The following is a 27,741-nucleotide window of genomic DNA, read 5'->3' on the forward strand; positions in this document are numbered from 1 at the left end:
AACTGAATGAATGAAAATGGAAAAATTTTTATACACGCCAGACAACTATTTATCTTAATATAGTCAAAGAGAGCAATTTTTATAAATAAAAAATATTTTAATCATTTTTATCTATATTTCTTTATTTATTTGTTTTTTTTTTGTTTTCATCTTTATTTTTTATTTATTTTTACCTATATTTTCTTCTTCCTATATTTAAGGGATATAAATAACAAATTTTCAAGTCCATATTGTTTATTTAAATCTAAATATAACTTTTATCCATCTTTTCTACTTGGCTCATTTTTTTCTTTTCCAATGACAGAAAATTCCAGAGTACATTCTAGATAAATAAATATTTCAACAAATGTAAATATTTGAAATTCTTTTTATACTTTATGTTTGAGACGGAAATCTTATATATATATGTGATATACAAAAGCAACCTCAGGCAAAAAGTCGCAAGTGTTTGCGCCCATGACGAGAATAGTATGCTTTTTCCAACGTGGGTCGACTATATATTCTTTATTCTGCCGAATAAACGTCCTATTAAGGTGAAAAATCCGCGGAGAAAAAAAAACCACTTTTTGAAATATATAGAAAACAAAAATATAAACATATATAAAAAGTAATAAAAGCTTTTGTAAATGCGTAGACACACTCTCGGATATGTGAAGGATTCAAGTCAATTTATTATTTTCAATGGAGCTTGCAAGGAAGTAGAAAGGAAATAGAAACGAAAAGTTTATTTTCATTTCTAATATACTTTTATTTGTTAAAAGACTTTTCTTTTTTTTTTTTTTTTCTTTAGGAAGAACAAAATTTTTGTTGTTTGCTTTATTAATTATTGTAAGTGCATCAAATGTCAACAGAATTTTTCTTTATAACTCCCTCCCCTTTTCCCTTAATCAGGAAATGAGTTTTTCTCGTTCGATGTCACAGTCACTACGCCCATATAATATCCCTTATTTATAAGGGAAATCCTAACGGAAAAAATCAATTTATCTTGTCAATCATCAATTGTTTTCAAGACAAAGAAATATCATTTGTAACTAATATTTATTATTTATGGATAATTACTGATTTTTATAAAATTATTTGCAAAAATCGAAGGAAGCAAAATTATTGTGAATATGAGAATACTAAAAAAATTTATTTGATTCAAATAATTGGTTACTTGACATCAAATAAATATTTACTTGAATCAAATAATTTTTGTAACAAAATAATTGAATTAAATTGAACCAATATTTTATTTAATTTTATTTGAACCAATATAAATTTTGTATTCGGAACAAATATATAATAATTATTAGATACAAATAAATATTTATTTGATAATAGTAAATTAACCAATTATTTGAATCAAATAAATTTTTTGTTAAAAAAATAATTATAAGATTCATTCGAATTAGAATTATTCCTATTCTAAATTCTAAATTCTAAATTTTTAATTTTAAATTCGAAATTCTAAAGTTATTTTTCTAATGAAAAATAATTATTGAATTACAGGCACAACGAGGCCAATAATGGCAATGGAAGAATCAAGTCTTCCTCAATTAATAGTACCTGCTTCCCATACGGCACTATCTCGCGACTTGACAGTAATGATTTTGGATTTACCATCAGTCACTCCTTTAGGAATACCAGAAATTTTAAAAAAATCAACAACGACGACAACGACAACAACAGAAATTCCAATAGATGAAGATAGTGAAGAATATGATTTGGATACAATTGAAGATGATATTCAAACACCCTATGTTCTTAGGTTTGTATCAATTTTTTTCAATTTTTAAAAATAATTTTGCAATTTTTAAAAATTAAATTTTTTATGAAACAAAAACATTTTTTTCATTTAAAAAAAAATTATTTGATTCAAATAACCGATTACTAGACTATTATGAAATAAATATTTTTTTGTATTAAATAATTGAGTTAATTGGTATTTGTATCAAATACAAAAATTAGTGATTCAAATATTCATTTAATTCAAATGAAAAAATTTATACCATTAATTTTATATTATTTATTTTGTTAAATTAATATAAAATAAAGTAATAATAAATATTTATTTGATAATAATCAAGTAACTGAGTATTTCTATTAAACACATTTTTTTTCAGTGAATGTTTTTTTGATTCTAATTTCGAAAATACGATACTAAATATTACCTATGAATGGGTATGGGAATACAATGGAATTGTTTGTTTGTTTGCAGAGTTTTGAGACTAGATGAATTTACATCGGAGTTGGTTGGTCAAGTTCCTGTTGAAACTCATCCTCCTACAGGTGGCAATCTTTCCCTAACTATACCCTGTGGTTTCTTCTCCCGTGGAGGTACCTATTCTATTCGTCTTCAATCAAAGTCCGATCCCCCACCACCGAAATTTGCCAATATTGCAAATCTACACCAAGTTCAGGTAAATAAATCTAATTCTATTCGAAAATCGGATAAATTTTTTAATTTTTTCTAATTTATCAAAATAAATTTTTTTCAATGTAAAAAATTATGAAGTCACATATTTTTTTTTTGCATATAATCTAGAGTTATTAATAAAAAAAAATAATAATAAAAAAAATTTCATTATAAAAGTCAATTTAAACTGGAAATGCAATTTTTTTTTGTTGTTGTCTTGTCAGTTATCATTTCATCTTTTTTTCCAGAGCTTTTTCTTAAATTGTTGTCAACTTTAGTGAATTCATGTACTCTGATTCAATTCCCCTGTCTGCTGAAAAGGAACTCTTGCATTTTACAGAATACTTATTTCAAATGCGAAATCTAATAACGTGCGACGACTCGCAATTTAAAGAATTGAGTCGACTACGTTAGTATGTAAAATATCGTGATATATAGAAATTGCACTGATATGTACATACACACAATATTCAAAATTTAATTAAATTTTTATTCATATTATAATTTTTAATAATAATATAATAATAATTTAATTTATATAATTTTGTAATAATAACTTTTTTTTCATCTTTTTAATATTTTATATATTTTTTAAACTAGTATATTATTTATCTACTGGGGCGCGACTGTTAAAAATTAAATTAAAAAATTCTATATTTGATTGGTATTTAGCCAATGTCATTGAAATCTTTCTCTCTAAATTGGTATTAGTGAAAATTTTTTAATTCTGTTTTAAATTTAATTTTACGAAATAAATTTTTTTTTTTTATTTAATTTAAAAATTTCAATGACATTGTTTCCAAGATGTACCACGTGGAGGTAACCAATCGCACATCTCACAAAGAACCCAAAAAAAAAAAAATTTTCAACATTTCCATTTTGCGCAAATTATAATACACAATTGAAATCAGAGTAATAGTTAAATTTACTAATATTGTTAATTAGTTTCGAGGTTTTGAACATTAAGTTTGTAATGCATTTATGTTAATTTTGACATTGGTAATTGAATTATTTTTGCAGATGAGATCAACTTTGGATGTAAGATGGCCGATTCCTTCTCTATCTATAGAACCACAACATTTGGAAACTTATCCTATTCAACCAGTTCTAGCAACTTTGGAATATACAGGAGTTTCCTGTCAACCCACCCCAGGGGTTCCAATTACAACTTATTCATTGCAGCTCATTTTTTGTGGCGTCAGTGTTCTGTCCTGTGATCCTAGAAATAAGACACTCGTACAGGTAATAAATTGCCTCTCGTCAAAATCAACAATTTTAATAATTAATAATAAAAAATGAAAATAAAAATATTTTATTAAAAAAAAAATCGACTACAAAGAAGTAATCTGTCTTTGTGTACTTTATTGTATTTAATTCTACATTGTATGTAAGCTTTACGTAATACTTTGTAACATGAGTTTGTCGGTTACAGATGCTTTATACCGAAGAGGTAAAAGGATTTCCAGCACAGAAGGTCGTAAAGCTACGATGTGAATTTTTCGGTTTGGCCGGACATTACGCTCTGAGGCTGAAACCCTCGGAAGCTAATCCTAATGCCCCAACTACCAGTGCCTATATTAAGGTTAGTGTGTATATGTCCTTGTGTCTTTTTCGTTTACACATGTAATTCTCGACTTGTTGAAAATTTCAACTCACCTCTCGTCAAATTCACATTTTCAGTATGTACGTTAATGAGAAACACAAAATGAACGGAAATTCCAAGTATATTTAGTAGATTGAGAGTTTATAATTTATACATTTCACGTGCCGTTATATATGTAAATTAGAGAGAGAGAGTAAATTTAATTTTAATTTGTTTCAATTATTTGCGACTAATTTCTATATAAATATTTGTAAAATTAACTTTATTTATCTACTGCTTAGACTAAAAGGAAAATAACGTACTTTTCCTTTTAAAGTGGGTAAAGTTATTAAGCATCAGTTAAGCGAGACAGTATATACCTAGAGTAAGTAGTTTTCTTCATGATGAGGAGATTCTGGCGCCTTTAGCAATATTTTAATTTATATTTTTCCATCGCAATAAACTGACTCCATTTAAAAGTATTTATATATAGAAATACAGTAGTACTAATTTTAATTAAACATCTTGAATAATACAAGGAAAAAAAAAGGTGCGAAATTACATGTCCATTGCAAATGAATAGTTATTAAGATATTTAAAAAGAATTTTTCTTTTAAATTTTTTCCAAGGAAGTTGAATATTTTACACAACAAATTGTAATTAGAAAAAAACAATTTTTAAAAGGAAATATTTAAAAAAAGGTCTAAAAAAAACTTTTGTTTTGGGAAGAAATCTGTTTTAGAAATGGGTAAAGAGTTTTTAAAATGTTTACTTCACTTTTGGGATAAAGACAAACTTTACATTTACTAAAGAAAACTTCTGAAACTATATATATATATATAGAATAAAAACAAGAAAAAAACATCAGCAAAAGTAAATCTTTAAAGATTTATCTTTTTTCTTTGACTGAATCGAAACCTAGTTTTGTAAAAAGTTTCAGATCTACTTTCAAGTGCTTTTTGTGTGCATACAATGCTTTGGGCTTCAATTCACGAATTAAATCAAACAAATTCGTTTTTGATATTAGATTAGTTTATCGAGATCCTATATATGAGAGTAAATTGACTTTTTGTTAGAATCATCTACCAATATTATTTTTATTGAAAAAATAAACTTTTTGATTTTATTATTATTATTATTATTATTATTATTAAACGTCAAAATTGCGTATATGTAAAAAATTTGCAATTTCGTAGCTTATGAATACTGAAACTTGAAACATTGGTGGATAATTTGAAAGTAATTAAACTGCACAAAGAGTATGAATGTTCCAATTTTATAGAATTAGTTGGTCCTCTTTGTGAGTCAAAGGGATCGGTAAAATCCTTCACACAGATATAATTCAACTTTCAACAAATCCTAGTCGTTCATTTAAACTTCAGCTTCATCATTCTATGAGGACAAAGTGTTTTTTTTATTCCAAGACAAAGAAAACAAGGATTTGTTATTTTAAAGTCACTACTTTCAATCTACTCTACCAAATAAATATAGAATTTTTTTTAATTAAATTGAAAATAAAAATAATTGCTATTATAAATTAATTTTTATAAATTATTAGTATATTAAGTAATTAGTAAATTTAATTTTAAAAATTAACTAAAGAAATTTAATTTTCCAGGTGGAGTGGTCCGAACAATTTGTATTTAATGTTCATGCACGATCTGTTTATCCATGTGATTCAGGATCAGGTGGTGTCTCAGTACTTTTTGAATATCCATCTTGTAGACTACCTGAAGATCGTGTGAGAGTATACGGACGCCTTAGGGCAGACGTCGCGTCGCTTGCACCACCTTCATCCCTTCATTACGTTGCAGAATTGAAAGCGCCTCCAGGAAAACATACATTGACCTTCGACTGTGACATTTTCACCGAGAGATTCGTGGAGTATTGCTTCGTCTATGTTAGCCAAGCAATTACTGGTGCAATGGCCGAAGTTAGAGTCGATTGCATTCCCACATTTCCACTCGAAGGTTTGTTGAAAAAAAAAAAATTATTTGAGACAGAAAATTACTGCCTTTTTTCACAAAATCATAATTTTTTATCTATATATTAGTCGGAAAGAAGTTTTTCTTTTTTTAGAAATATCGAGCCCAAGGGAGAGAAGAAATTTTTAATAGTCCATTTATCTTCATTTTTTTTTCCGAGGAGAACTAATTGTTCCTTTTTTTCATGAAGAATGAAAGAGTAGGTCGCAAGTTTAATTTTAGTTATTAACTTTCTTAATATAGGCTTGTTGGAATGAAGAGAGGACTATTAAACAAGGCTCGGGGAAATTCAACCTAAAGTAGGTAACGCGTCATGTCAACCTTAATGAAGTTAACGCCGCGACTAAATTCCAAGGATATATTACATAGGTTCCAGCAAGCGATACTTAATCCGAATTTTAGTGCTTTTGGCATCAGTCCTCTTCGAGAAAAGTGCAACTATTAAACAAATTCGTTAAACAAGCTAGAATTTTCCTATAATAAAAAATTACTCATTCCCCAGAAAAAAAAAATTAATTAAATTTCTATTGATTCCATAATTTAAATAAAAATTTCATACGTTATAAATTTCAACAAAATAACATTTTTCATGTAGAATAAAATTGGCAGAAAAAAAGAAAATGGAAAGAAGTAATTCTGTTGGAAAAATGCAGAATCTTTATTTTCCTATAGAAATGTGTGTCTTCTGGGAAAATTGTGCGAGATAACTTTGAATTGTGTAAAAATGGCACCTCTAATCTAAGAATGATAGAACACTTAAGATTGACGCGCGACGAATAAAGCTTTTCTGAACAATCCTTGGAAGAATAGAGAGAGAAAGAGGTCTCAATAGGGTACTTTCTGCGTGCTCTTGTTATTCAGGGAAAAGAGGCTTAAAAACAAGGGAAACTAGAAAACGTATTTTTCTCGGTGTGCTATCATCCCCCTCTTCCTGACACTTCTTCTAAGTTTTAAAAGTACTCAACATTTTTTTCTTCATTTTTTTGAACAAAAATCTTCTCGAAAACGATTCAGAAGAGGGTATAAAAGTAGTTCTTGTACTTTTAAACGTATTCTTCATCTCTCATCTTCAGCCGTCAAAGGAGAATCGATCGAACGAGTTCTTCATGTATTTTCTTATATACATATATACATCTAGAGGAGTTCTGCATAGTTTGTTCTATTGACAAGAACATGAGTACTATCGATCTTACAAGACGAGGATTGATGTCACTATTCGTGAATTTTTACAAGCTGTTGAAGTTGTGCGCAATTTTGTCGTTTTATCATTTTCCCCAAAGGTTGTCAAAACGCGACATTTATGTGAATGAAATTTTTCCCGTATATTTCATAGTAGCTTCGAAAATACTATTTTTTAATTATCATAATTAACTTTTTAAATGAACAAATAATAATTTCAAATAATAATTAAATATCAATATTTTGAAAGAAATTTATCAAAAAATCTCGAAGCAAAGTGTCATCAGTTTTCTAAATGAAAATCTTAAGTTCAGTCGAGTGTAAAAAGTGTCGAGGTTTTTGCTTTCCTAATTTAAGAAACAAAGTTACTTTTACACCAACAAGAAGTCGCGAGGGCAAAGATTATGAAGCTGTAAAGTTTCTATACTGAAATTAACCGATATCGGGCATCTCTTCCACTCTCCATTTATTTTTTCCAATTTTTTTTTTTTTTTTTTTATTAAAACTTTTTCGTTTCCGTTGACTCGAGCGTTACCTATTTATCACAGAGAGAGTCAAGTTCTGAATATATATATATATATATATATGCTACCGAACCACGCCTCAAATCGCCTTTGAAATTAACTTCCGACGAAATTCCGTTGGTAAACGTTTTTTGTTGTTTGGCAAATTTACCGCGAAAAAACCCTCCGGTGAAAAATGATTCAGACAATCGAGAATACAACGCGAGCGCTCTAGTTTTATAAAAGAATTGTAGTCACATGGTAAACAATAAAAAAAAAATTCGTTCAAGTTTTCATTTTTCAAAGTATATATATAACGACATTTTATATTTAGAAAAATCATATTCGATAAAAGTTGAAATTAAAACAAAAAGAAAAAAAATATATCAAATTTGTTTGTTGGTCACGTATATAGAATATAAAAAATTCAAAGTAAATTTCCTTTGAATGAAAAAGCTTTAGAAATTGTGATTTCTCTAAATTTCAAGTTGATTTATTTTACGAAAAAATATTTATAAATAATTTTATATTTCTGTTTTGTGTAAATGAGTTTTCTTTTGGTTGAAAATTTCCATACATTTGTGTAATCAAGTGAAAATTTTCGATCATCCTATAGATTTGCGCAAGGAAATTTATTTTAGTTAGAGTCAATAAGCAGACACGATTCTATCAGAATGACGGATCGGCTTTATATACTAGTGAATAATTCAATATTTATCCAAGTATAAAACCGCGCGAGCAAAGGGACGATTATAATCCGCAATAGATTTTCAAAGATTATAATTTACTTGCTCAAATATTTATGTTTTTTTTCCATATTTAATTACTGATGACAAAAGAAGATATGATTTTATTTTTAGGAATGATCATTTTTTTCATGTCTACATTTAAATTTAAATAATTCAATATGGAAAAATAAAATGAGTTATTTTCCAAGGATTATCTCATAAATTTCAAAAACTGAAAATTTTTCCAAAAATACGGAAATTTTTTTACTTTGAATTTGAAAAATCAAAAAAAAAAATTCCACTTTGAGCAATTCTTCAATATTTTTGTTCTATCAATTGCAAATTAGATTATTTGAATAACGTTTTTTTTTTGTAGAAGGAGATGCTGGAGGTTGGGGTCCTTGGAGCCAATGGACTCCTTGCAGTAGTTCTTGCGTCGGCGGAACAAGGAATCGTTATAGGTTTTGTGACAGTCCACCCCCAAGATATGGAGCACAATTCTGTCAGGTGATTATTTACTGCACCTCGTGCATTTATTACCTCGCGACTATATGAAATTTCCCCTTAAAATTAATCAAATAAAATTTATATTTCCCCAAATTTTTTCTTTCAAGATACATTTTTATTCCTATCTGAAAAAAGTATTTGCCTTTTTTTTTGGATCTTTTAACATAATCCATCTTTTCGTTTTTTTTCGTTACCTCTTTTTTGGTAAACTATTCACATAATGTAAAAAAGAGAAATTTAACATGATAATAGTATTAGTGAATTTAATCCAGGAAAATCCGTATTACTATAGTTATATATTGTAGACCACAATCTACTTGTTGCATTGAAATCGATGAAATTTACATGTTAAAGGGCAAGGCTGTTGACTCAGAGGCTTGCGGTGGTACAGCACAGTTGGATCTTCATGGATCTTTAAGCCAAGGCGATTGGGAGTGTCGCCATGGTCGAGGTTTAGCGGCCGACAGACCGGAAGTGACTGCCGAAGTCGGTACCAAATGTAGATGTGGATGCGTACTGAATATGAATGCAAACAAGATGAGAACGATTCTAGCGGCAAGCACTCAGGCATGTCCTGAGCGTTCCTTTTGGCTTATTCAGGTAAATTTATGGAAATTATCCTATTTATAGGATTTATGTTCATATTTCCACAAAGAATTCAATTTTCCCTTTTATCTACATATGTGTAAATGTAACATTAAGTAGTTTTTATATTTTCCATTCAAATTTATTTCTCATAGAAAATTTTGCATTTTATCTTTTATTTTTCTTTATCAATTTCATTTTTTTTTTTTTTTTGATATATTTTATTAAAATCTTTTTCTGATTGTATAATTAAATATTACTTCGATCTTGTGTAATTGAATTGTTTTACACTCGGAATGAAATTTTTTTTGCAGGCTTCCAAAGAGAATGTAATCAGATTGAATCTGGATCAAGCAAAGTTTCCATGTCCAGGGCAATACGTTCGTGTTCGTGATGGGGATTCCCTTAGCGCTGAACTTCTCGTCGATGTTGCTTTTGACAGAAAAGAACCACCAAGTGGTGCGATCGTTTCTTCTGGTGAAACTTTACTTCTTGAGTTTTTTAGCGATGGAAAGATGGCTGAAGGTGAATCTTGCATTGGTGGTTTTCTCGCTCATTTATTGATGATCGGTAAGTTAATATCTTGGCTCTCTGTATCTCTATAATTAAATTATGGCTACTTCGTTAATTTTACAAATTATTAGTAAACTGAAACTTATCCAAGAATATTGTATTTCACTTCATTAAATTTCAATTTAATTATATAGTTTCATTTCAAAATCAATTTACAATTAATTTTGTTAATTTCATTGGTTAATAAATTGAAATTTTTTAATTTTGTATTTGAATAATTAGAAATTAGGTTTTTATTGTAATAAATAGAATTGGCCAATTTGTAATTAAAATAAATTTCCATCAGGGAAACCACATGGGGAAAATGAAACCACATTACCAACAACTGTATTTCTGAAACCGACAATCATTGCTGCTGCTGGCAGATGGGCTCAATGGCTTACACCAGCTCATCTTTTTGCAGCATCTCTTTTGCTTTTGACATTTTTGGCATCTGTTTTTTTGGCGCTACAGTACGCTCTCAAGTATCGCAAATATCACATTGCAGAGGATCTGGATAGTCTTGCTGATAATTCTTGTAATGAAAAATTTTTTTTTTCTTTTTATGATGAAATTTCTAATTTAGAGATATTCGCATTGAAAGCCAAATACAGCTGTTTCATGAATAATTTTCTTGCAGCTTGCAGCGATGCTGTACCGGATTCACGGAGAGTGAGAACAATGTCTTCATCAACTCTAATTTCTGAAGTAGTTTCGTTGGTTCGATTACCCATTAGAGGTACTACGAAGCATACGAGATTAGAAGAAACGCCCGCTGATGTTGAAGATGGTTACGAAAGTAATGAAACTCAAGCGGAGTAAGAATTAATTTTACAATTGTAACAATTGAAAAAATTAATATCTATTTTATTATTTATTATTATGTAATAAAATAGATATAAATTATTCACTTTAATTATGTAATAGATGAGAAAAAATAAATTTTTTTTTTCAATAGCGCTGAAGAAGAGCAAAGTACTGAATCGGGCACAAAGAGAAAAAAGGAAGTGGAAGAGAATGGATCGGAAAAAACTCTAGTACCAAGTGCAGGAAGCACACCGATAAGAAGACCATCGACATCGAATTCGTCTTCGGCTTCTGGACAACCAGAGGTCAAGTACGCTCGTCCAGTTAAGTAAGTTCGGCCTGGGCATGTTGCCTGCGATTTTTTTTTTATTAACTATAAAAATATTATTCAAAGCATCACTTTTATTATCCACAAAAAATACATTCGGTTTAAGACACTTAAAACACCTTATTTTTAAAACAGCAATTTTTGATTCTGATATCCTAGAAAATTTTTTTATAGATTAGGATTAATAGAAAATAATCAAAATTTGCTGTTTTATGGAAGATTGTTTATAAAAAAAAAACAATTGATTTCATTAAACAAAAAGAATATTTTTATAGAATTTTAAAAGGTTTTCTTTTAAATTGAATGAATTTTAGATAGAAAAATAGAAATACATTTTTTTTAATTGATAATAACTATTATTGATTATATGATTTATTAAAATTCAGATACAATTTATTTTGAATAAATCTTTTTTAACTTGTGTGCTTATTAATATGACAATGACTAATAATTTAATATTTCGATAACAGCAACCATTGCGATACACTAGTACGTTTTATGTCCTATTTTCTTAAATATCTCGAAACCTTTCAAAAAAAAATTCTTAGATTAGATTGAATGAATCAATGGTGAAACGTGCATCATAAGCATGATTATATCCCTTGATTGATAAAACTTTTAACTTAAATTCCATTATATATGTTATATTACAAGAATCGTTGATAATTGTTGTAGCTTATAGATTTAACATTAACACATTTATTTTTATTTTATTTTTGATAGACTTTATCAGTTTATTATTAATTATTATATAAATATTTCTAAGACAGTAAATATTATTTATATTTAATAATATTTTTTCTATTTCCATGGGCAATTCTTTGAAAGCCTGAAATAAATATAATAATGTTTATAAAACTGCGAATTTTGAGAACACAATTTTTTGCAGTACTTTTCAATTACAGTGCCGATAAAACTAAATCAACTTTCCAATAATGAAAATTGTCATTTGTCACAATTCTCATATTGGTTTGAATTTCAAGATATCAATATGTATATATGTCATAACCAAAATTAACCGTACATTGAACGAGAACGATAATAAACGATAATTCGTTTTAAATGGAAATTATTGCAAATAGTTATTTTGATCAGTTGAAATGAGCTCGACAATATAAATTTATATCAGCTATAAGAATTAATTCATTACTAATAAATTTTAATAATTAGTCATGTAAATAAATAATAAATTAATAATAATAATTTTATCAATTTCTTAATTTATTGATATAAATTCTATTTTTCATTATTTATTTTACTAAAACAGTTTTTAGTAAAAAATAAAATACCTTAAAAATAGTTCAAGCAAAATTTTATCAAGGAAATGCCCATTATTTTGTAATTAATATTTTGACGATGTATTCAAATCACATTTTGCACTCAGTTATTTTTGATGGATTATCTCATTTACATTTATCAAATGCATGTGTATTTTCCTTTAAGAAAATGGTATTTAAAAACCGCTTGTTTGTTAAAAACGTAATTTTTTATTTTATTTCATATTGAATATATAGCATTATAATTGTATAACAGTCTTTATCGTATAATCTTTCTTGAATAGTTAATTAAAATATGTATCTATTCTTGAGTATAGTTTAATAAAAATAATTTAAAATAGGTATATATATTTAAGATAGTGTTTCAATTATTATTGATATTTAATTTTAGCGAAATTCTTTTTATAAAAAATTTTTGTAATTTTGTTTTTGATTTGAAAATTTGCAGGCTTCGTACTGTGGGTCCAATAAGTCCCGTTTCGGAAGAGGCACTCACATCCGAAGACAGCCGACGATACAGTTCAACCAGTGCTTCAACCAGTTTGAATAATGTAAGACCCTCTCACCCAAAACCAACTAACCTACTTCTTCGGACCAAGGTACCCATCCCTCTGCATCACTTTTGCAGCTTCTCAATTACCTGTACACGCTTCAAAGACACTGCACAATAATTCAACAACGAATTTTTGGCACCCGGAAGCACCTTAATGTTTGTGACTTTAAAAAAGAAAAAATACAGTCAAAGACATGTACCATCACTCATTCATTTTTTAACTAGCTTCGTATATTTTAATTTTCAATAATTTTGCTATATTTCTATTTTTAGTTCCTTAAGGAAATATCGAAAAATGTATTTTCTGAATTTTCCATATTCTCAAAATTCGAAAACTCTTACACTCACTGACTTTATACATATTGAAGAAGATTCGAATTATTTTTACTAGAGTAATTTTAATAAAATTTTCCAAAAAGCGTCTCTTAAAATTCGAATCTTCATTTTTCTCACTTTTTTATTATTACTATTTCTTCAATTCAATTAAAATTCGATTGCAATATCTTTTTCGTAATAATTTGAAAATTGTATTTTTTTCCAGAGTTTCTCACCTGCCAGTAGCAGTTGTTCAAACGCCTCGACGTTGCGTTGTGGAAAAGATTCCAAGGAATGTCGAAATCGTGAACGTCTTCTACAAGGTCCAGGTTCTGAATTTAGTCTATCAAATCCGGAGGGTGATTTAGAAATGGATTACTATGATTACAATGTAGTAAATGCTGCAGCAGCTCCTGGATCTTATCTTGGAATGGATCCAGCTTTTTTAGTTTGGATTCCACCTTTGGGTTCGGATGAATCTGATATTTTAGACACTATAGACGAAAATTGTCATCCTGAAGAAATTAATGAATCTAAAGTTGGACTTGACACCGAAGGAGCTTCTTTGACAGCTGATGAATATGAAAAAATTAAAATTTCCAATCAAGATGAAAATGATTTGGAAGATGATGAGATTCTTCCCAGAAGACTCGATCCTGGTGAATGTCGACTTCATGATGAAATAATTACTGAATATAGAGCAAGACTGAGGGAAGGTATGCTTCCAATTCATAGGATTTTGGAGGAATCGAGAATTAGAGTCAGTGAAGAATCTCTCGCTAGTAGGCAAGTTCCTGATGATTGTGGCGAATTATCGGCTGATATTATTCCTAATAGATTACATTCGGATCTAGATTCTCGAGTTGATGTCTCATCAAGTAGAACGGTGAGATTTTTAATTTATAAATTTTTTTTTTACAACTGTTATATTGTTTTCTAAATTGACAAAAAAATTTCAGATGGGAAGAGGACAGAGAAAAAACAATCTAGACACTCCAAAAACTCGAAGAGCGAAAGAAAGAAAAAATATTGATTTGGATCGTGATCAATGTGAAGATAAAGTTGAGAAAAATGAAATATGTAAACCAAAGACTCTAAATATTTCAATGGAATATGGCGATATCGTGCAGTTAAATGTTATCAGTGAAAAGGATAAGATAACAACAGTATTGAGTGGTGATATACCAATGACCGAATTTTCAAGAAATAGACAAGATTCGCCGGTAAAAGTTCACAAGAAAAAGGGCAAAAAAGAATCAACGAGTGAGAAAGACATTCAGAGTCCTGATTATGGTGTTGAAACTGATATTAAAAAAACTTCGCGAGATTCGTTTTATGATCTCATTGGGGAAGGTGAGGATAGTATTAAATTTGCTGATGATGATGAAGAATATATTGATAACAAAGCGACAATTTGAAAACCAAAAATAAGAAACAGAATTTAAATTTTTTTCTTTAAATTAGAGATTAGACTATAAAATTTATAATTTCAAAAAGTCTTAAATCTCTGAAAAAATCGGTAAAAGTACATAAAATGTAAATAATGTATGGTGACTCAAGTAATTTTTATTGTTTACCAAACCTTTCTAAATTATAAAATTTTAATTTATTTCGAAAGTTTCCTGATATTTTATAAAGAAGGAACGTATTTAAAAAATGTCACCATACATTATAGATGTTATCTGTTTAAACAAATCTTAATATTTTTTTATTCATATTAGAATTAGATGGACTTATTGATAATCAGCAATTTATTCTGAAGAAATGGATTAGGTGCAATGTAAGATTTTGTAAAATTTAATATAGCTAATCGTCTAGACTAATCTTGTCGTTAAAAAGATCAAATCAAACTTTATAAAGAAAAAAAAACACGATATAGAGATAGAAATTATTGGAGTTTTTATCGTGGATATTTCTTTTCATATACCTATATATATTATACGCAAACTATATGATTCAAGACTGCTTCGCTAATTTTGTGCGCTTGTTACATTTTTAATGCGAATATTAAGTACAATTCACAAAACGCCAATTTTCTATATAATTATACAGTAAATTTATTTATCAATGTGCCAATTATTTATTTATTTAAAGATTTTTGTTTCTATTAATACATTATTATGTTAATTAATTAATATTGTACAGAATATTTAAAAAATTTAAGACTAATTTTCCTCAGGCATTAATATTTATTAATTATATTATTTTAATAATTATTATGTGATGCAAAAGTATATTTAATGTAAAATAGATTTTCAAATTTGTAGGAAAATTCTTTTAATAATGTTTTAATGTGGAAAATTGACTGATATACGATTTAGTAAAAAAAAAACAGGGTTTCTTTATATTTTGAAAATTTTAGGAATTTAATTTTTAAAAAAATATTATATTAGCGAGCTACAAAATTTTTTTAGCTAACTTAATTGGATAATGAGTGTACCAAAAGTGAAGGGTGTAAAATTTTTGTACAGTACCTTAAAAGAGAAAAAAATTAGATAAAATAGAATATTTGATTTTTGAATAAACCGAATTTTTTACTCTTATAGGATATTTAAGAAACAAATAAAAATTATTAATGTACCATTTGTGCTCCATTGTTAGCTCAATATAAATAATTTAAATGGTGTTTTAAATTTAAGTAGATTTTCAAATTAAAATTTTACTTAAACTTTCAAATTCCAATTGTGTTTTAATCTGAAAAAAATAATTTTTTTAATTCATTTCAGTTTTTAAATGATTTTGAAATTGGTGTGAGAAACAATTTTTGAAAATGGCAGAGCTCAAAAATTTAGAATTTCAAAGAGAAATTAATGAGAGAGTTAATTTATGAAAAATAACAAATGTTTTTGAGGTATAATGGAAATTTGTAGATTACTATAAAACGAAAGTGATTAGTACTGCCGAGCACATGACGTTTAAGTCTGAAAAAAGATAATTGTAAAAAATATTTAAATGTCTTTGACTTGAGTGTAAGGAACTTCTTTTATTTAGATATCACGAAAAAATATTTTTTCACTGTCTTATTGTCATGCACATTAGCACTACGTTAAAAATATGTTAACATGTAAATTTATTGGATGCTTATTTAAATTATTTATGCCTAAATTAATTATTTGCCTATTGTTTTTTTAAGAATTTGTTTTTTATGATTTTTTATGATTTTTTTCGATTGTTATTTATTGTATTATTTCAATAGTTTTTTTTATTTATTTTACTACTTTAATTGTCATTTATTTGTTTATTTTTTATCGTTATTTACGTTTTTTATTATTTAATTATATAATTTCGTCGAATATTTTTTTTATTTGTCGCATACGAAAATCATAAAATATTAAGCATGAATTTCCACTTCATCGCGTATAAAATCTAATGTTCTCTTAAAAATTGCCTGTCACGTAATAATATTTAAAAACTATATTGTACATAATAAATTAATATCTAAGATTTTTTTTTTATTTTTTCCGTCGTATTTAAAATACGTTATTTATAGCTATTAAATTATTGTAAAAACGAATAGAACTTAGTAAAATTAAGTTTAATTTTCTGTAAACGTCACTGTTTACAGTTTGTGATAACCAATTAGTATTTTCTAATTTATTTATTTATTTATTGCTTAGTATTATTATATTAATAATCTGCGAAAAAAATGAATGGGATTATTTGAGGCCTCGATAAAAGAAAATAAATTGAACAATCGAATATTTGATGTGAAATTTCGGTTTGAGAGCGATATTTCTATAGAATAGGAAAATTATTTGTAAAACACATTAGAAAAACAGGGACCTATTTAACTGTTCATCGTCTATCTGAAAATCTATTAAAATCTATATATTATATATATTTTTAAAAAACGATAGTTGCGAACCTCTTGTACTGTTCCTGAAAAAAAAATGTTTCGACGTATCATATATATATATATAATATAAAATTTCGACATTGTTTCGAAGTTAAAAAGAAAAAATATCATATATTGAATGAAACAAAATGTAATTAACAATCCCACAAAATGATGACATAAAATAGAAACACCTTTTTTCTTCACATTGTCGTTTTTATTTTTAGAGAAAACCAAATATTCAACAAAAATCTTTATAAAATAAAATTTATATAATTAAGTGCGCAAAAATTTCATAATCACAAACCACTTTGAGCCAAATGAGTGAATTTCCACTCTCACACTCGTGTATTTTCTCTCTCGCTATTTCTTTCTTTCTAAAGTCGGAAATTAATTTAAAAATCATCGAGTAAAAAATAGTTACGACAAAATTATTTTGAAAGACAATAGGTATTCTTTCTTTAGAAACCGTACATTTTTTACTTGATTAGATTCTATACAATTTAATTTGTACAATTTAATTTTATATAATTCAATAGAATTTAATTATACAATTCAGTGCAATTTAATTGTAATTCAATACAATTTAATTAAAGAGTAATGAATAATATAAAAGTTACCTTTGTCAGGACAAAGAAAACTTTAATATATACTAACTTCTATACTAAAAAATGTATTTTATAATAGTCTTAATTATTTCACTTAATTCAGTGTAAATAACATTAAAAAATATACATTATCTCACACGCGAAAAATTAAAATCCTTATAACAAAATATAAATTCCTTTTGGTCAGGATTTTATTCTTAGGGAAATTATTTATATTTGAAAATATCCAGCGGAGGGAATAATTTATTAAAAATTATACTAAATTATTTTTTTCTCTAATACTAATAAAGTTTACTTTCTTTAGGATCCAGGTACTTATAAGCAATTAAGTTTTACGAAATTTTTACAAGCTAACTAAGCTACAAAATGAGTTTAAAAAAAAAAACAGAAAAAAAATTCTTTAACTAGTTTCTAAAAATTAATCTTCAATGAACAATAAAACATAAAATTCTAATGAAATATAAAAATATGCAAATTTTAAAATAAAATTAATATAATTAATATAGAATTCCCCAAAGTGGCTTTTTCATTCTATTGAATTAAATCTATTTTTTTAATAATAGGCTTAAGCATTACGTTCATGGAGATATTAACATTTGGCACAAATTAGCCGTAATTATTAATATTTGTATAAACGATACTTTTGGCCAATTATCTATAGCTAAAACGTCTTATTTAGTAAAGGACAATTAGTTGATTGTCCTTTTTTAAAATGGAAATCTACGAATGGATATTTTGTCGATTTTACTATTATGTCAACTATGTAAATCAGAGTATAGATGAAAATATCTACAAATGGAAGTTTTATATGGAAGTATTTAAAAATCTTTTAATGATCATATGAATTATTATTATTATTTTTCATTTTGATGATTGAAGTATATATTCTAATTCTAAGAATAAATAATATTTATATATATTCATCTATAAGCTCTGCTTGATTTCATATTTTGTTAATAATACATCTAACTTTTTTTTCTTGTGTATTTGATATAGGAATCAACCTACATATTAACATAAACACCAAGACGTACACAATAATTTTGATTATTTTGATGATTGTTTTACAATCATTGTGAATTTATTATCTACACTGGTCTAAATTATTTATTCTTCTCCACAAAATTTTATATGACATAATTTTGAAGAAAAGAATAATTTTACATATATTCGTGTTTACTGATTCTTATTTTTTATATACTTTAGAATGCCATCATATAGGCGAGATAATCTTACAAATGGATATATCTCAGAAATATTTCAATTTGTGTTTATTTATTAATAAAAACTAAATAAATAAATTTCAATTATTATTTTTTGGAAGATATATTTTTTGTACGATTGATTTTTTAATATATATAATTTATTGTCCAGAGTAAAAAGTATTTTGAATATTCAATTATTTTGCAATAAGTGATTAATAATTTTATATCATCACAGTGAGAATATTTTATGTGCAAATTTTCAATTAACTACCGACGATAATGAGTAATGTTTATAATAATAAATTATTGTTGAAAAAATATAAAAATAGAATGTTGATTAAAAAAATCTATTCTTGATTAAAACATTTTTCATAAAATTTCTAGAAAATAAGTATAAAAAAATGACTACCTATAAGAGAACGAGATAACTTAAAAAATTGATACAGATTTTTTTTCAATATTGAGGTAAATATTTCTGAGATAGATCCAAATGTTAGCAAATTAGGAAATGTGTGTATATGAATGAAATTGTTATAATAATACGAAGTTCAGTCTTCCAAGGTGTGCGAATAGGCCTAAATTACCAATCAAACGTGTGTTTTTCTTAATATATATATATATGAGTTTGAAAATGAATATGAAGATATCGATGAAATAAGTTTAGGCATTATTATCGATTACTTCATAAATGGTTCATTGTCTTCACTGGTGCTTTATTTACAATTAAATAAAATTAAGTTATTCAAATTAATTAATAAGTCATTGAAATAAGATTTGAAACATTTTTGCATTTTTTTAAAATTAATACCTTAATAAAGGAAATTAAAAAATTATTTTATTAAAACACGTACGCGATTCGCTTTTCTTTTTCATTCACCAGTGAAAACGATTTTTTTTTCGATTATACAAAAACGTATTCTTATTATAATAGTAATTATTATATTATTACCATATGCGTTGAAGCGCATTATCATCAAGATGCACTAATAATGGCATTCTCGTTATTCACATTTGAATTGGATGGAGTTCTTCCAGATCTTGATGGAACTTTTAAATTTGCTTGGCTCCCGTAAAAGGATGTAAATGCAGTGTCGGAACTCACACTTAATGGTAAACTAGTAGCATCCATTATTTCTCCCTCACTTCCTATTGTTGATGTTCGTATATCGAAAGTTCCGCTCATTCCAGACATTCCTGAACTGGTTGCCATTTCCAAATCATGAGATATGTGTCTTAAAATAAAATCACTTTAATTCATTGTTAGTTAATGACTGTTCTTGTATTTGAAAAAAGGATTTTTATTTAATAATTATATTTATAATATTAATAATTATATTAATAATTATATTTATAATGAAACTAATAAAATATTAAATAAAAATATAGTAAATAAATAAAAAAAACGTACCTATAATCTGGAGCAGGTGGAGGTTCTGGGCGTTGTCTTTGTGAACTTGTCGACATTGGGGTTCGTTTTATCGCATAAATATAGACGCCCATCATGGTAAGCATATAAGACAGGAAGTACAGAGTGTGGAACTAAAAAAAATTTTAATTGCAATAAAAATAATTTTTCATAAAAATTTAATGAAAAAACTTACTTTGTAGCGATGAATGAGTATGCCGAATAAAACGTTAAAGAAGTCGGCCGTTAATAATGACAATTGCAAGGCCGTTGCTCCAGATTCGTATAGAATGACTGGAATGAGAGAATAGAAAACAAATTGTGTGATGGAATAAACAACCAAATATGTCACTGTTAATACATCGTCCCAACGAAAGGTTTCGAGTTGTAATCGCTCTAAAACTCCACTGCAACATTTTTTAAAAAAATATTTTATTTATTATTAAAAATAGAAAAACAAATCAATTTCAAAAATTAGAATTACTTGATTTACTAATAGTCAACTTAAATAATTTTTTTTTTTTTAATAAAGCCACAATTTATTTGAATCACGATTATATAATATTCTACTTACACTTGAGTACAACTGAGAATTGTGCCAAAGAATCCGATCATTCCTAGGTACTCAATTATATCGACAGTTTTGACAGCCAATTCTTGCAAAACCGTAATAACAGAAAATAATACAGCACCCCCGAGGCATAGCATGTCACCAACTAATTGATTTTTTCCTAGACGGGGAGAAAAAAAAAATATATAGATTCATGTCATCGATAATTAAAACATAAAATTTTTGATATTTTCAGGACAGTTTAAAATAAATAGAACAGTCTGACTGAATATGGTTTTTACTACTGGAAACCATTGACGTTGCTTTAAATCATATAAAAAATTAATTTTTGTTTATTTTTACCTAATTGTTTTGTTACTACAAGTATTAATTTGACTTTTCTACTTTAAATCAACGTTCAACGATTTTGAATCTCTTTAATTAATTAATCTATTATGGATTACCTGTTGACGCAGGATCTTTCTCCTCATCAATTCCAGCCCAGACTAGACATCCTACACCCATTAGACAAATTGAAACTCCCACTATATGGACCATTCTGTATCTCACGCCAAGTACTAGACATGAAAGTGCCAGTGCTACTGGAATCGCCACACAGTCCAGCAACTGAAAACAATTATTATTTTATTTCCAATTTTTCAAAAGCTTTTTATTTAATTTTAATTTCAATTTTTTATTTTCAAAATTTTATTTTCAAAATTTTTTTTTCAATTTATTCCTAATTAAAAAATAGATTTACAATATTTTTAAAAATTTAATATTTAAAATAGTTTTAAAATCTTGTTTATGAGTATTTAATTTTTTTTTAATTTTTGATTTACCTGTATACTGGCTAAACTAGTGAAACGATGTGAGGACGTAATTAGAGTATTAGCTTCAACATCTATTAGAGCCAAAAGCAAGTATCGCCAACCCCTTGCCCTTAATACGGAAATTAGGCCGTGTCCTGCACCCCTACAGGATAACCATGTTGTGTAGACGAGACACATCATTACATAATGCGGGACATTTTGTGCTGAAAGCAAAATTGATAATTATCAAATTTGGTTTTTTTTTTCTAAAAAATAGAATATATTTTTCTTTCAAGGGTTAAAAATGTGTATTTTTCTACCTAGAGTAAAAAAAAATGTATTTTACACCTTTGCATAAAAATAGTGCATTTTTCTACCTATATTTATATGGTTTCTCAATTTACCTGTGGGAAGGGACACGTGCTCAGATGTGTTCATTTGATGATTGAAAAGCGTCATAAAACAGAGCACCACCGATAGAAATTGGCCCATTATTATCGCCTTCCATACTGCCCTGAAATTCAAAATTCGTAAAATTAATATATATTTTCTTTTTTTGAAACAAAAATTTTTTACAGAAAAAAATTTTTTTTTGTCTAATCCAAAAATTGAGTATACTTCTGAAAATTCATTATACTTCACAAACTTTTTCGTCTATTTTTACAAAATTATTTACTTTTATCAATTACAAAATTTTGTTTATCTTTTTCTTTCAGACATTTTCTATAATAAATCTTCAAGACGTGTCTGACCATATCTGGACTCTACTACTGAATTCACTAACTGAATTTTGAAAATAAAAAAATTACATCACAATTCCAATTGTTTTTCTTTATTATATGTAAAATTTATAAAATAAGTAATGAAAAATTCAATATTTCTGCAAAATTATAAAAAAAGCAATCAGAAAAATTTATTAAAAATGCATCATTGAATTTGCAAAAGCAATTTGTGATATCCATGGGTATGGTAGACACCTATTGAATAAATAAACACTTTAAGAATTCCAAGCACGGTTGCATAAATTATTCATTCAAGCATAAATCTGTTGTAAATTTCAAAAACTTTTACGTAATTTAATATTGATTTCAAAAAAATCCAAATTTTCAACACTCTAAGAGAATATAGTACTTGGAAAATTAAATTTTGTAAAATAAATTATTTCCAAAAAAGTTTACAATAGTCAAATTTAAAAAATACATACAACCATGCGTCTATTTTAATTAGGCAAAATATATAAAAATATTTGTATTTTTTATTAAATTTTTTGAGTGATGTAATGAATTTAAATAAATTATCACAAAAAACGTAATGAAAAAAAAAATTAAATTAATTTTCTGTATTTTTTAGGATGTGATTTACACTAAATTATAAACACGCCATTGTTTTTTCCCAACCCCTGATCACAGACAACTTTAACAACCACTACCACACATCAAATATCATTCACCGTCACTGCCCTTAAAACACGGAAGAGCATCGACCTTGAGAGGATTTCTAATTTTATATAATGAGAAAATAAAATCGTTAGTTGTAAAAAAAAATAATTTTTTTTACATACCACTGTCTCAGCTCGGATATGTAATTTTCAATTTTGTCGCAAATCCCATTTCTGGGTTGCATTGTGCGATTTTCATAGCCAAAGCGAACTCCCGATAACATTCCACTGCCATCGTGCATTTTCACCCTGGCACAACAAGAACGTAGAAAGATCCTGAATAGCGCTTGCGCGACCTCCTGCAAATTCACTTCACTTACTCGCCCCAAAAACCCTCTCGTTTTTTCCGGATTCAACCCCAACAAGGGAAGATTCAATTTTACCTTTATTTCCGCGTATTTTCAAAATTTTAACAAAAATTTTAAATTTTTTTCCAAAAAATTGAAAACCTACATTTTGGTTTGAAATGTTAATTTTCTTTTAATTTTTTATTGATTAAAATTTTAAATGAAATTAGAAAAGTTATTAATTTAAAAAAATTGAAATTAATAATAAAATTCAATTTTTCTTATTAATTACTAAATTTTTAAAAATATAATTTCCTTGATACCCAAGATTCTATAGCTCATTTTGAAAAAAAAAATTATGTTCTCTTCCGCATCACCCAAGAGGTGGAACATTAGACGCGTTCTTTAACGTGCTTCCCCATTGCACAGTTTGTTCAATTAAAAATTCAAATAAATTTTTTTCAATCTGTAATTGAGGTCAAAATGTGCATTAGGCCTAACCACGCCACAGAACAAAATATATTACCGCAATAGTTGAAATATTTTCAATATTGCCGAAATATTTTTGTACTGTGGGAGACCTGAAAGAAAAACAAATTTATTAGTAAAACCTGAAAAGAAAAAAATCCATTATTAGTAAAACCTGAAACAGAAAAAACATATATTATTAAAACCTGAAACAGAAAAAACATTCATTATTATTAAAACCTGAAACAGAAAAAACATTCATTATTAGTAAAACCTGAAACAGAAAAAACATTTATTATTAAAACCTGAAACAGAAAAAACATTTATTATTAAAACCTGAAACAGAAAAAAACATTTATTATTAAAACCTGAAAGAGAAAAAACATTCATTAGTAAAACCTGAAAGAGAAAAAACATTCATTAGTAAAACCTGAAAAGAAAAAAATTCATTATTAGTAAAACCTGAAACAAAAAAACATATATTATTAGTAAACCTGAAACAGAAAAAACATAGTAAAAACATATATTATTAGTAAACCTGAAACAGAAAAAACATAGAAAAAACATATATTATTAGTAAACCTGAAACAAAAAAACATATATTATTAAAACCTGAAACAGAAAAAATATATATTATTAGTAATAATACCGAATTTTCAGCTTCATGGAGATTCTTTCAAACTAAATAACCCTCGGAGATCCCTATTTTCAAGTTAAATTTCCATTCAAAAAATGAGAAAAGTAACTGTAAAAATAGACCGAGTTCTAAAAAATTTGAAAGAATTTTGTGCACTTCAAAAATAAGATACCCTTTTTTACTTTCGCCCTTATCATTGAAGTACGAACTCCACAAACCCAACGAGGAGTACGACAAAAAAATTCAAAATCCCTAAAAATATTACTCGATCGCGGGTTTAAAAAAAATACGAAACACTCCCGAAAGCTAAAACACTGATTTTAAAGAATTAAAAAAGTTAATTTAATAATTTTTACAAACACGTGGTCATCAAAAAATCAAAATGCCCGATGATAACTTGCGAATTTGAACTGTTCTGTGTGACCGACGCTAAAGAAATGATCCCACCCCATGAAATTGATGAAGCACAAAGTGAATTTCAAACCACGTGATAGTACAAAATTTAGACGCGCGAGGATAATTTTGAATTTTGCACCAATCACGTTTAAGGAATAGCGGGGATGTGAAAATGCAAAACTGAGAGGGTAGAAACGCGTCACTTGTTTTCTCTCTCACTTTTATTTATTTTATATTAAATATTATAATATTTATCTCTAAATATACAAAGTATGCAACAAAAAAATATTAATTTTTTTAATTACAATGTATATAAACATAATATCAAAATATAATAATCAAAAATATAATTTTTTAAGAAAAAATCATCCCCAATTAAACGCGACCACGTGACTAATTTGGCGCAATTTGATTTTAATGAACATTAAATTTAACACATTTAAACTTTTTTTACTGTAATAAAAATTAATTTAATATAATAAAAAATACTGTAAATAAAATTTTATAATTTTTATAAAAACATTTTATTAAATTTTTTTTCAATTTATTTTATTCATTTTTAAAATAATACGAGACTGATAGGAGGTAGAAACGAGGCTTTTGTTTTCTCTCTCCCTCGTATGTATCTTATATGTAATTTTATATAAAAAAAATATAATATTTGTTTTTTAATATACAAATTATGAAACAAAAAATATTAATTTTTTTAATTACTATTTATATAAACATAATATTACAATATAATAATCGAAAATAAACATTTTCAAAAAAACAAAATTTATCCCCACCATTTTGAATTAAATAAGAGTGACAAAGATAGGAGAGACGCACACCTAAATTTCGCGCGACCACGTGATTAATTTGGCGCAATTTGATTTTAATTTATTTTAAATATGACGCATTAAAACTTTTACTGCAATAAAAATTAATATAATACAATAAAAATACAGCAAAGAAAATTTAATAATTTTCATGAAATTTTCTTAAACAAAATTTTTAAAAAATTTTTTATAAATAAAAAAATTATAGGAAAGAAGAAAAAGACAATTTTTTGGTACCCATTTCAGGTTGTCTTGACCTGCGATTTTATTTACAATACATTCACAGTAATTTCGTTCACCGATAGGGCTGTAAAATCACACGTAATGCAATGTTGACAGATTTTTTTTCGAGTAATATACATATGTATATGTGTACATATATACAATACAGGATGTACCAGCAAAAAAGCGAGTTAATTTTTAAATGAAAAATGCATTATTATTGAAGAGTACAAAGTAAAAAAAAATTTCTTCCATCATAAAATCGAATTTAAAAATAAAATTGTTTTTTAGTTACTATTATTATTATACATATATTTTTTTTTTGAATGAAAAATGTGTAAATCTGACAAACAGAAAAATGTGTGTGTGAAAATAAATAAGAATTTATAAAAACACTTAAAAAGCTTTTCGCCGATTAGCCCTGTATACAAACATACTTCAATCATCCTAATTGTTAAAAATTATATATATATATATTATATTAATTTTCTAATAATTCCCTAATAGATGAAAAGCAGTTCAGAAAAATTTGTGCGATTTATTTCTTATATCTCCCCTTCCACTGGCTTCCTGTATTCTAATTTTCCGGATAAAATCTATAACTTTCTAAACTAATTATTTATTAATTTTTTTTATGTAAAATTCTATTAAGGAAGCTTCCATAAAAAGGTGGAAAAATATGCGAGTATTAAGAAAAATTAGATGCAAATTTGTTTTTCTCGTCAAGATGATTTCTTTTAAAATCGAAGTATTTGTTTTGATAAGATTGCTTCTTTAAAATACTTTTTGATGTTTTCGATATTAGTGCCACATTTCGCGATTTATGGAGCTTTTTGTCATGAAAAATATTAATGATGAATTTTCTTAGAGAAGTTTTTCACTATTCTTTTGAATTTTCTATAATATTTAAATCGTTTTTTCTCCTCCATAGTAAAAAGAAAGAATTTTGTGACTGGTTTCTCCAAAATTCATTTTTCTTTCACTTATAATTAGTTTTTTTTTTAATGATGAGAAGAAAAAGGACGAAATTCTGAGCGATTCGAAGGATTAAGTTTCGCATACGTGCAAACGTGTTATAAAATGTAATAAAAAATTTGATTATTTCTTCTTCGCTTCTTCTTCGACGGCGTCATTCTGTTTTCTGAAACAGTCTCCAACTGGGAAGAAGTCCCAACTTCTTTGTTGGTACAAATTCCATACATAAGTTTCCTGACCAGTGTATTCGGTATCAGGTTTGTTGATTAAGTGCATCAAAAAGAACCTAAAAAATTATTTCAATTTTAAAAAACTATTTTGCAGAAAAAACTTATTAATACCACAGTTGTATTTACATGTAATTGGCAAGATTATGTTCCTGTTGAACGTGTGTATCAAATCCATGAGGAACGGTATCAAAATATTCTTTTCCTAAGCCACAAATGAAACAATTACTTTCCATGTTGGCTTTCACACTTTCGAGTTGGTCTCGAAGTTCTCCAAAGGCATCGATGATCAAACCTAAAAAATGAAAGAATTTAATAAAAAATTCTCTAAATTATGAAAAGCAAAAAAAATGTTCAGATTTTTCACCTTGGATAATAGCGAGTAAAATAATAATGACAAAGAAGAAGAAAGTAATGTCGAACATGATTCGATAAACTTCGTAATCATCGCCATCAGGTTCTCCAATTTCATCACCGATACCACCTCCTGCTCTTACTCCTTTATAGAGATGGAAGACGAAGCACTGAAAATTTTTTATTTAAATTAAATATTTAA

At 26.8% G+C, this 27,741-nt stretch overlaps 3 protein-coding genes across 9 annotated transcripts in view; 1 reads left to right on the forward strand and 2 right to left on the reverse strand.

Moving 5' to 3' along the window:
- The window catches only part of LOC127278692 (uncharacterized), a 77,787-nt gene extending 61,963 nt beyond the window's left edge, over window positions 1-15,824 (forward strand). For 2 of the 3 annotated variants that reach the window (XM_051300517.1, XM_051300525.1), the window contains 14 exons: window positions 1,492-1,750; window positions 2,201-2,402; window positions 3,419-3,640; window positions 3,831-3,980; window positions 5,599-5,950; window positions 8,752-8,882; window positions 9,237-9,482; window positions 9,782-10,037; window positions 10,327-10,557; window positions 10,660-10,837; window positions 10,978-11,154; window positions 12,880-13,030; window positions 13,526-14,185; window positions 14,259-15,824. In XM_051300517.1, the coding sequence (XP_051156474.1) occupies window positions 1,492-1,750; window positions 2,201-2,402; window positions 3,419-3,640; window positions 3,831-3,980; window positions 5,599-5,950; window positions 8,752-8,882; window positions 9,237-9,482; window positions 9,782-10,037; window positions 10,327-10,557; window positions 10,660-10,837; window positions 10,978-11,154; window positions 12,880-13,030; window positions 13,526-14,185; window positions 14,259-14,717 (3,674 nt within the window). In that variant the 3' untranslated portion in view covers window positions 14,718-15,824. The remainder of the gene's footprint in view (window positions 1-1,491; window positions 1,751-2,200; window positions 2,403-3,418; window positions 3,641-3,830; window positions 3,981-5,598; window positions 5,951-8,751; window positions 8,883-9,236; window positions 9,483-9,781; window positions 10,038-10,326; window positions 10,558-10,659; window positions 10,838-10,977; window positions 11,155-12,879; window positions 13,031-13,525; window positions 14,186-14,258) is intronic. The other variant, XM_051300534.1, reaches the window with a different exon arrangement.
- A 3,734-nt stretch (window positions 15,825-19,558) lies between these two features.
- On the reverse strand, window positions 19,559-23,436 carry LOC127278752 (solute carrier family 35 member F1-like). The gene is made up of 8 exons (XM_051300601.1): window positions 23,276-23,436; window positions 22,119-22,228; window positions 21,745-21,938; window positions 21,367-21,529; window positions 20,927-21,083; window positions 20,549-20,759; window positions 20,356-20,486; window positions 19,559-20,179 (listed from the first exon to the last, which is right to left on the reverse strand). Exons 1-8 carry the CDS (start codon window positions 23,392-23,394, stop codon window positions 19,921-19,923), a joined length of 1,344 nt encoding a protein of 447 aa, XP_051156558.1. The 5' UTR covers window positions 23,395-23,436; the 3' UTR covers window positions 19,559-19,920.
- A 3,278-nt stretch (window positions 23,437-26,714) lies between these two features.
- Window positions 26,715-27,741, reverse strand: part of LOC127278644 (ryanodine receptor) — a 36,178-nt gene continuing 35,151 nt past the window's right edge. For all 5 annotated transcript variants that reach the window (XM_051300471.1, XM_051300477.1, XM_051300453.1 and 2 more), the window contains 3 exons: window positions 27,553-27,709; window positions 27,315-27,480; window positions 26,715-27,244 (listed from right to left, as the gene is read on the reverse strand). In XM_051300471.1, coding sequence (XP_051156428.1) covers window positions 27,082-27,244; window positions 27,315-27,480; window positions 27,553-27,709 — 486 coding nt within the window. In that variant the 3' untranslated portion in view covers window positions 26,715-27,081. The remainder of the gene's footprint in view (window positions 27,245-27,314; window positions 27,481-27,552; window positions 27,710-27,741) is intronic.

The sequence above is a fragment of the Leptopilina boulardi genome, unplaced genomic scaffold, assembly GCF_019393585.1.
Source record: "Leptopilina boulardi isolate dan_hultmark-lab unplaced genomic scaffold, ZJU_Lbou_2.1 LbouV2_112, whole genome shotgun sequence".
NCBI lineage: Eukaryota > Metazoa > Arthropoda > Insecta > Hymenoptera > Figitidae > Leptopilina > Leptopilina boulardi.

Bases quoted from the DNA above. Each gene is read 5' to 3' on its own strand.
- LOC127278752 (XM_051300601.1), bottom strand. From the start codon at position 23,394: ATGCACGATGGCAGTGGAATGTTATCGGGAGTTCGCTTTGGCTATGAA. The intron at 21,530-21,744 runs GTAAATCAAAAA...AATTGTTTTCAG, and splicing joins CTAGTTTAGCCAGTATACAG to TTGCTGGACTGTGTGGCGAT. The intron at 20,760-20,926 runs GTAAGTAGAATA...AAAATGTTGCAG, and splicing joins ATTCTCAGTTGTACTCAAGT to TGGAGTTTTAGAGCGATTAC.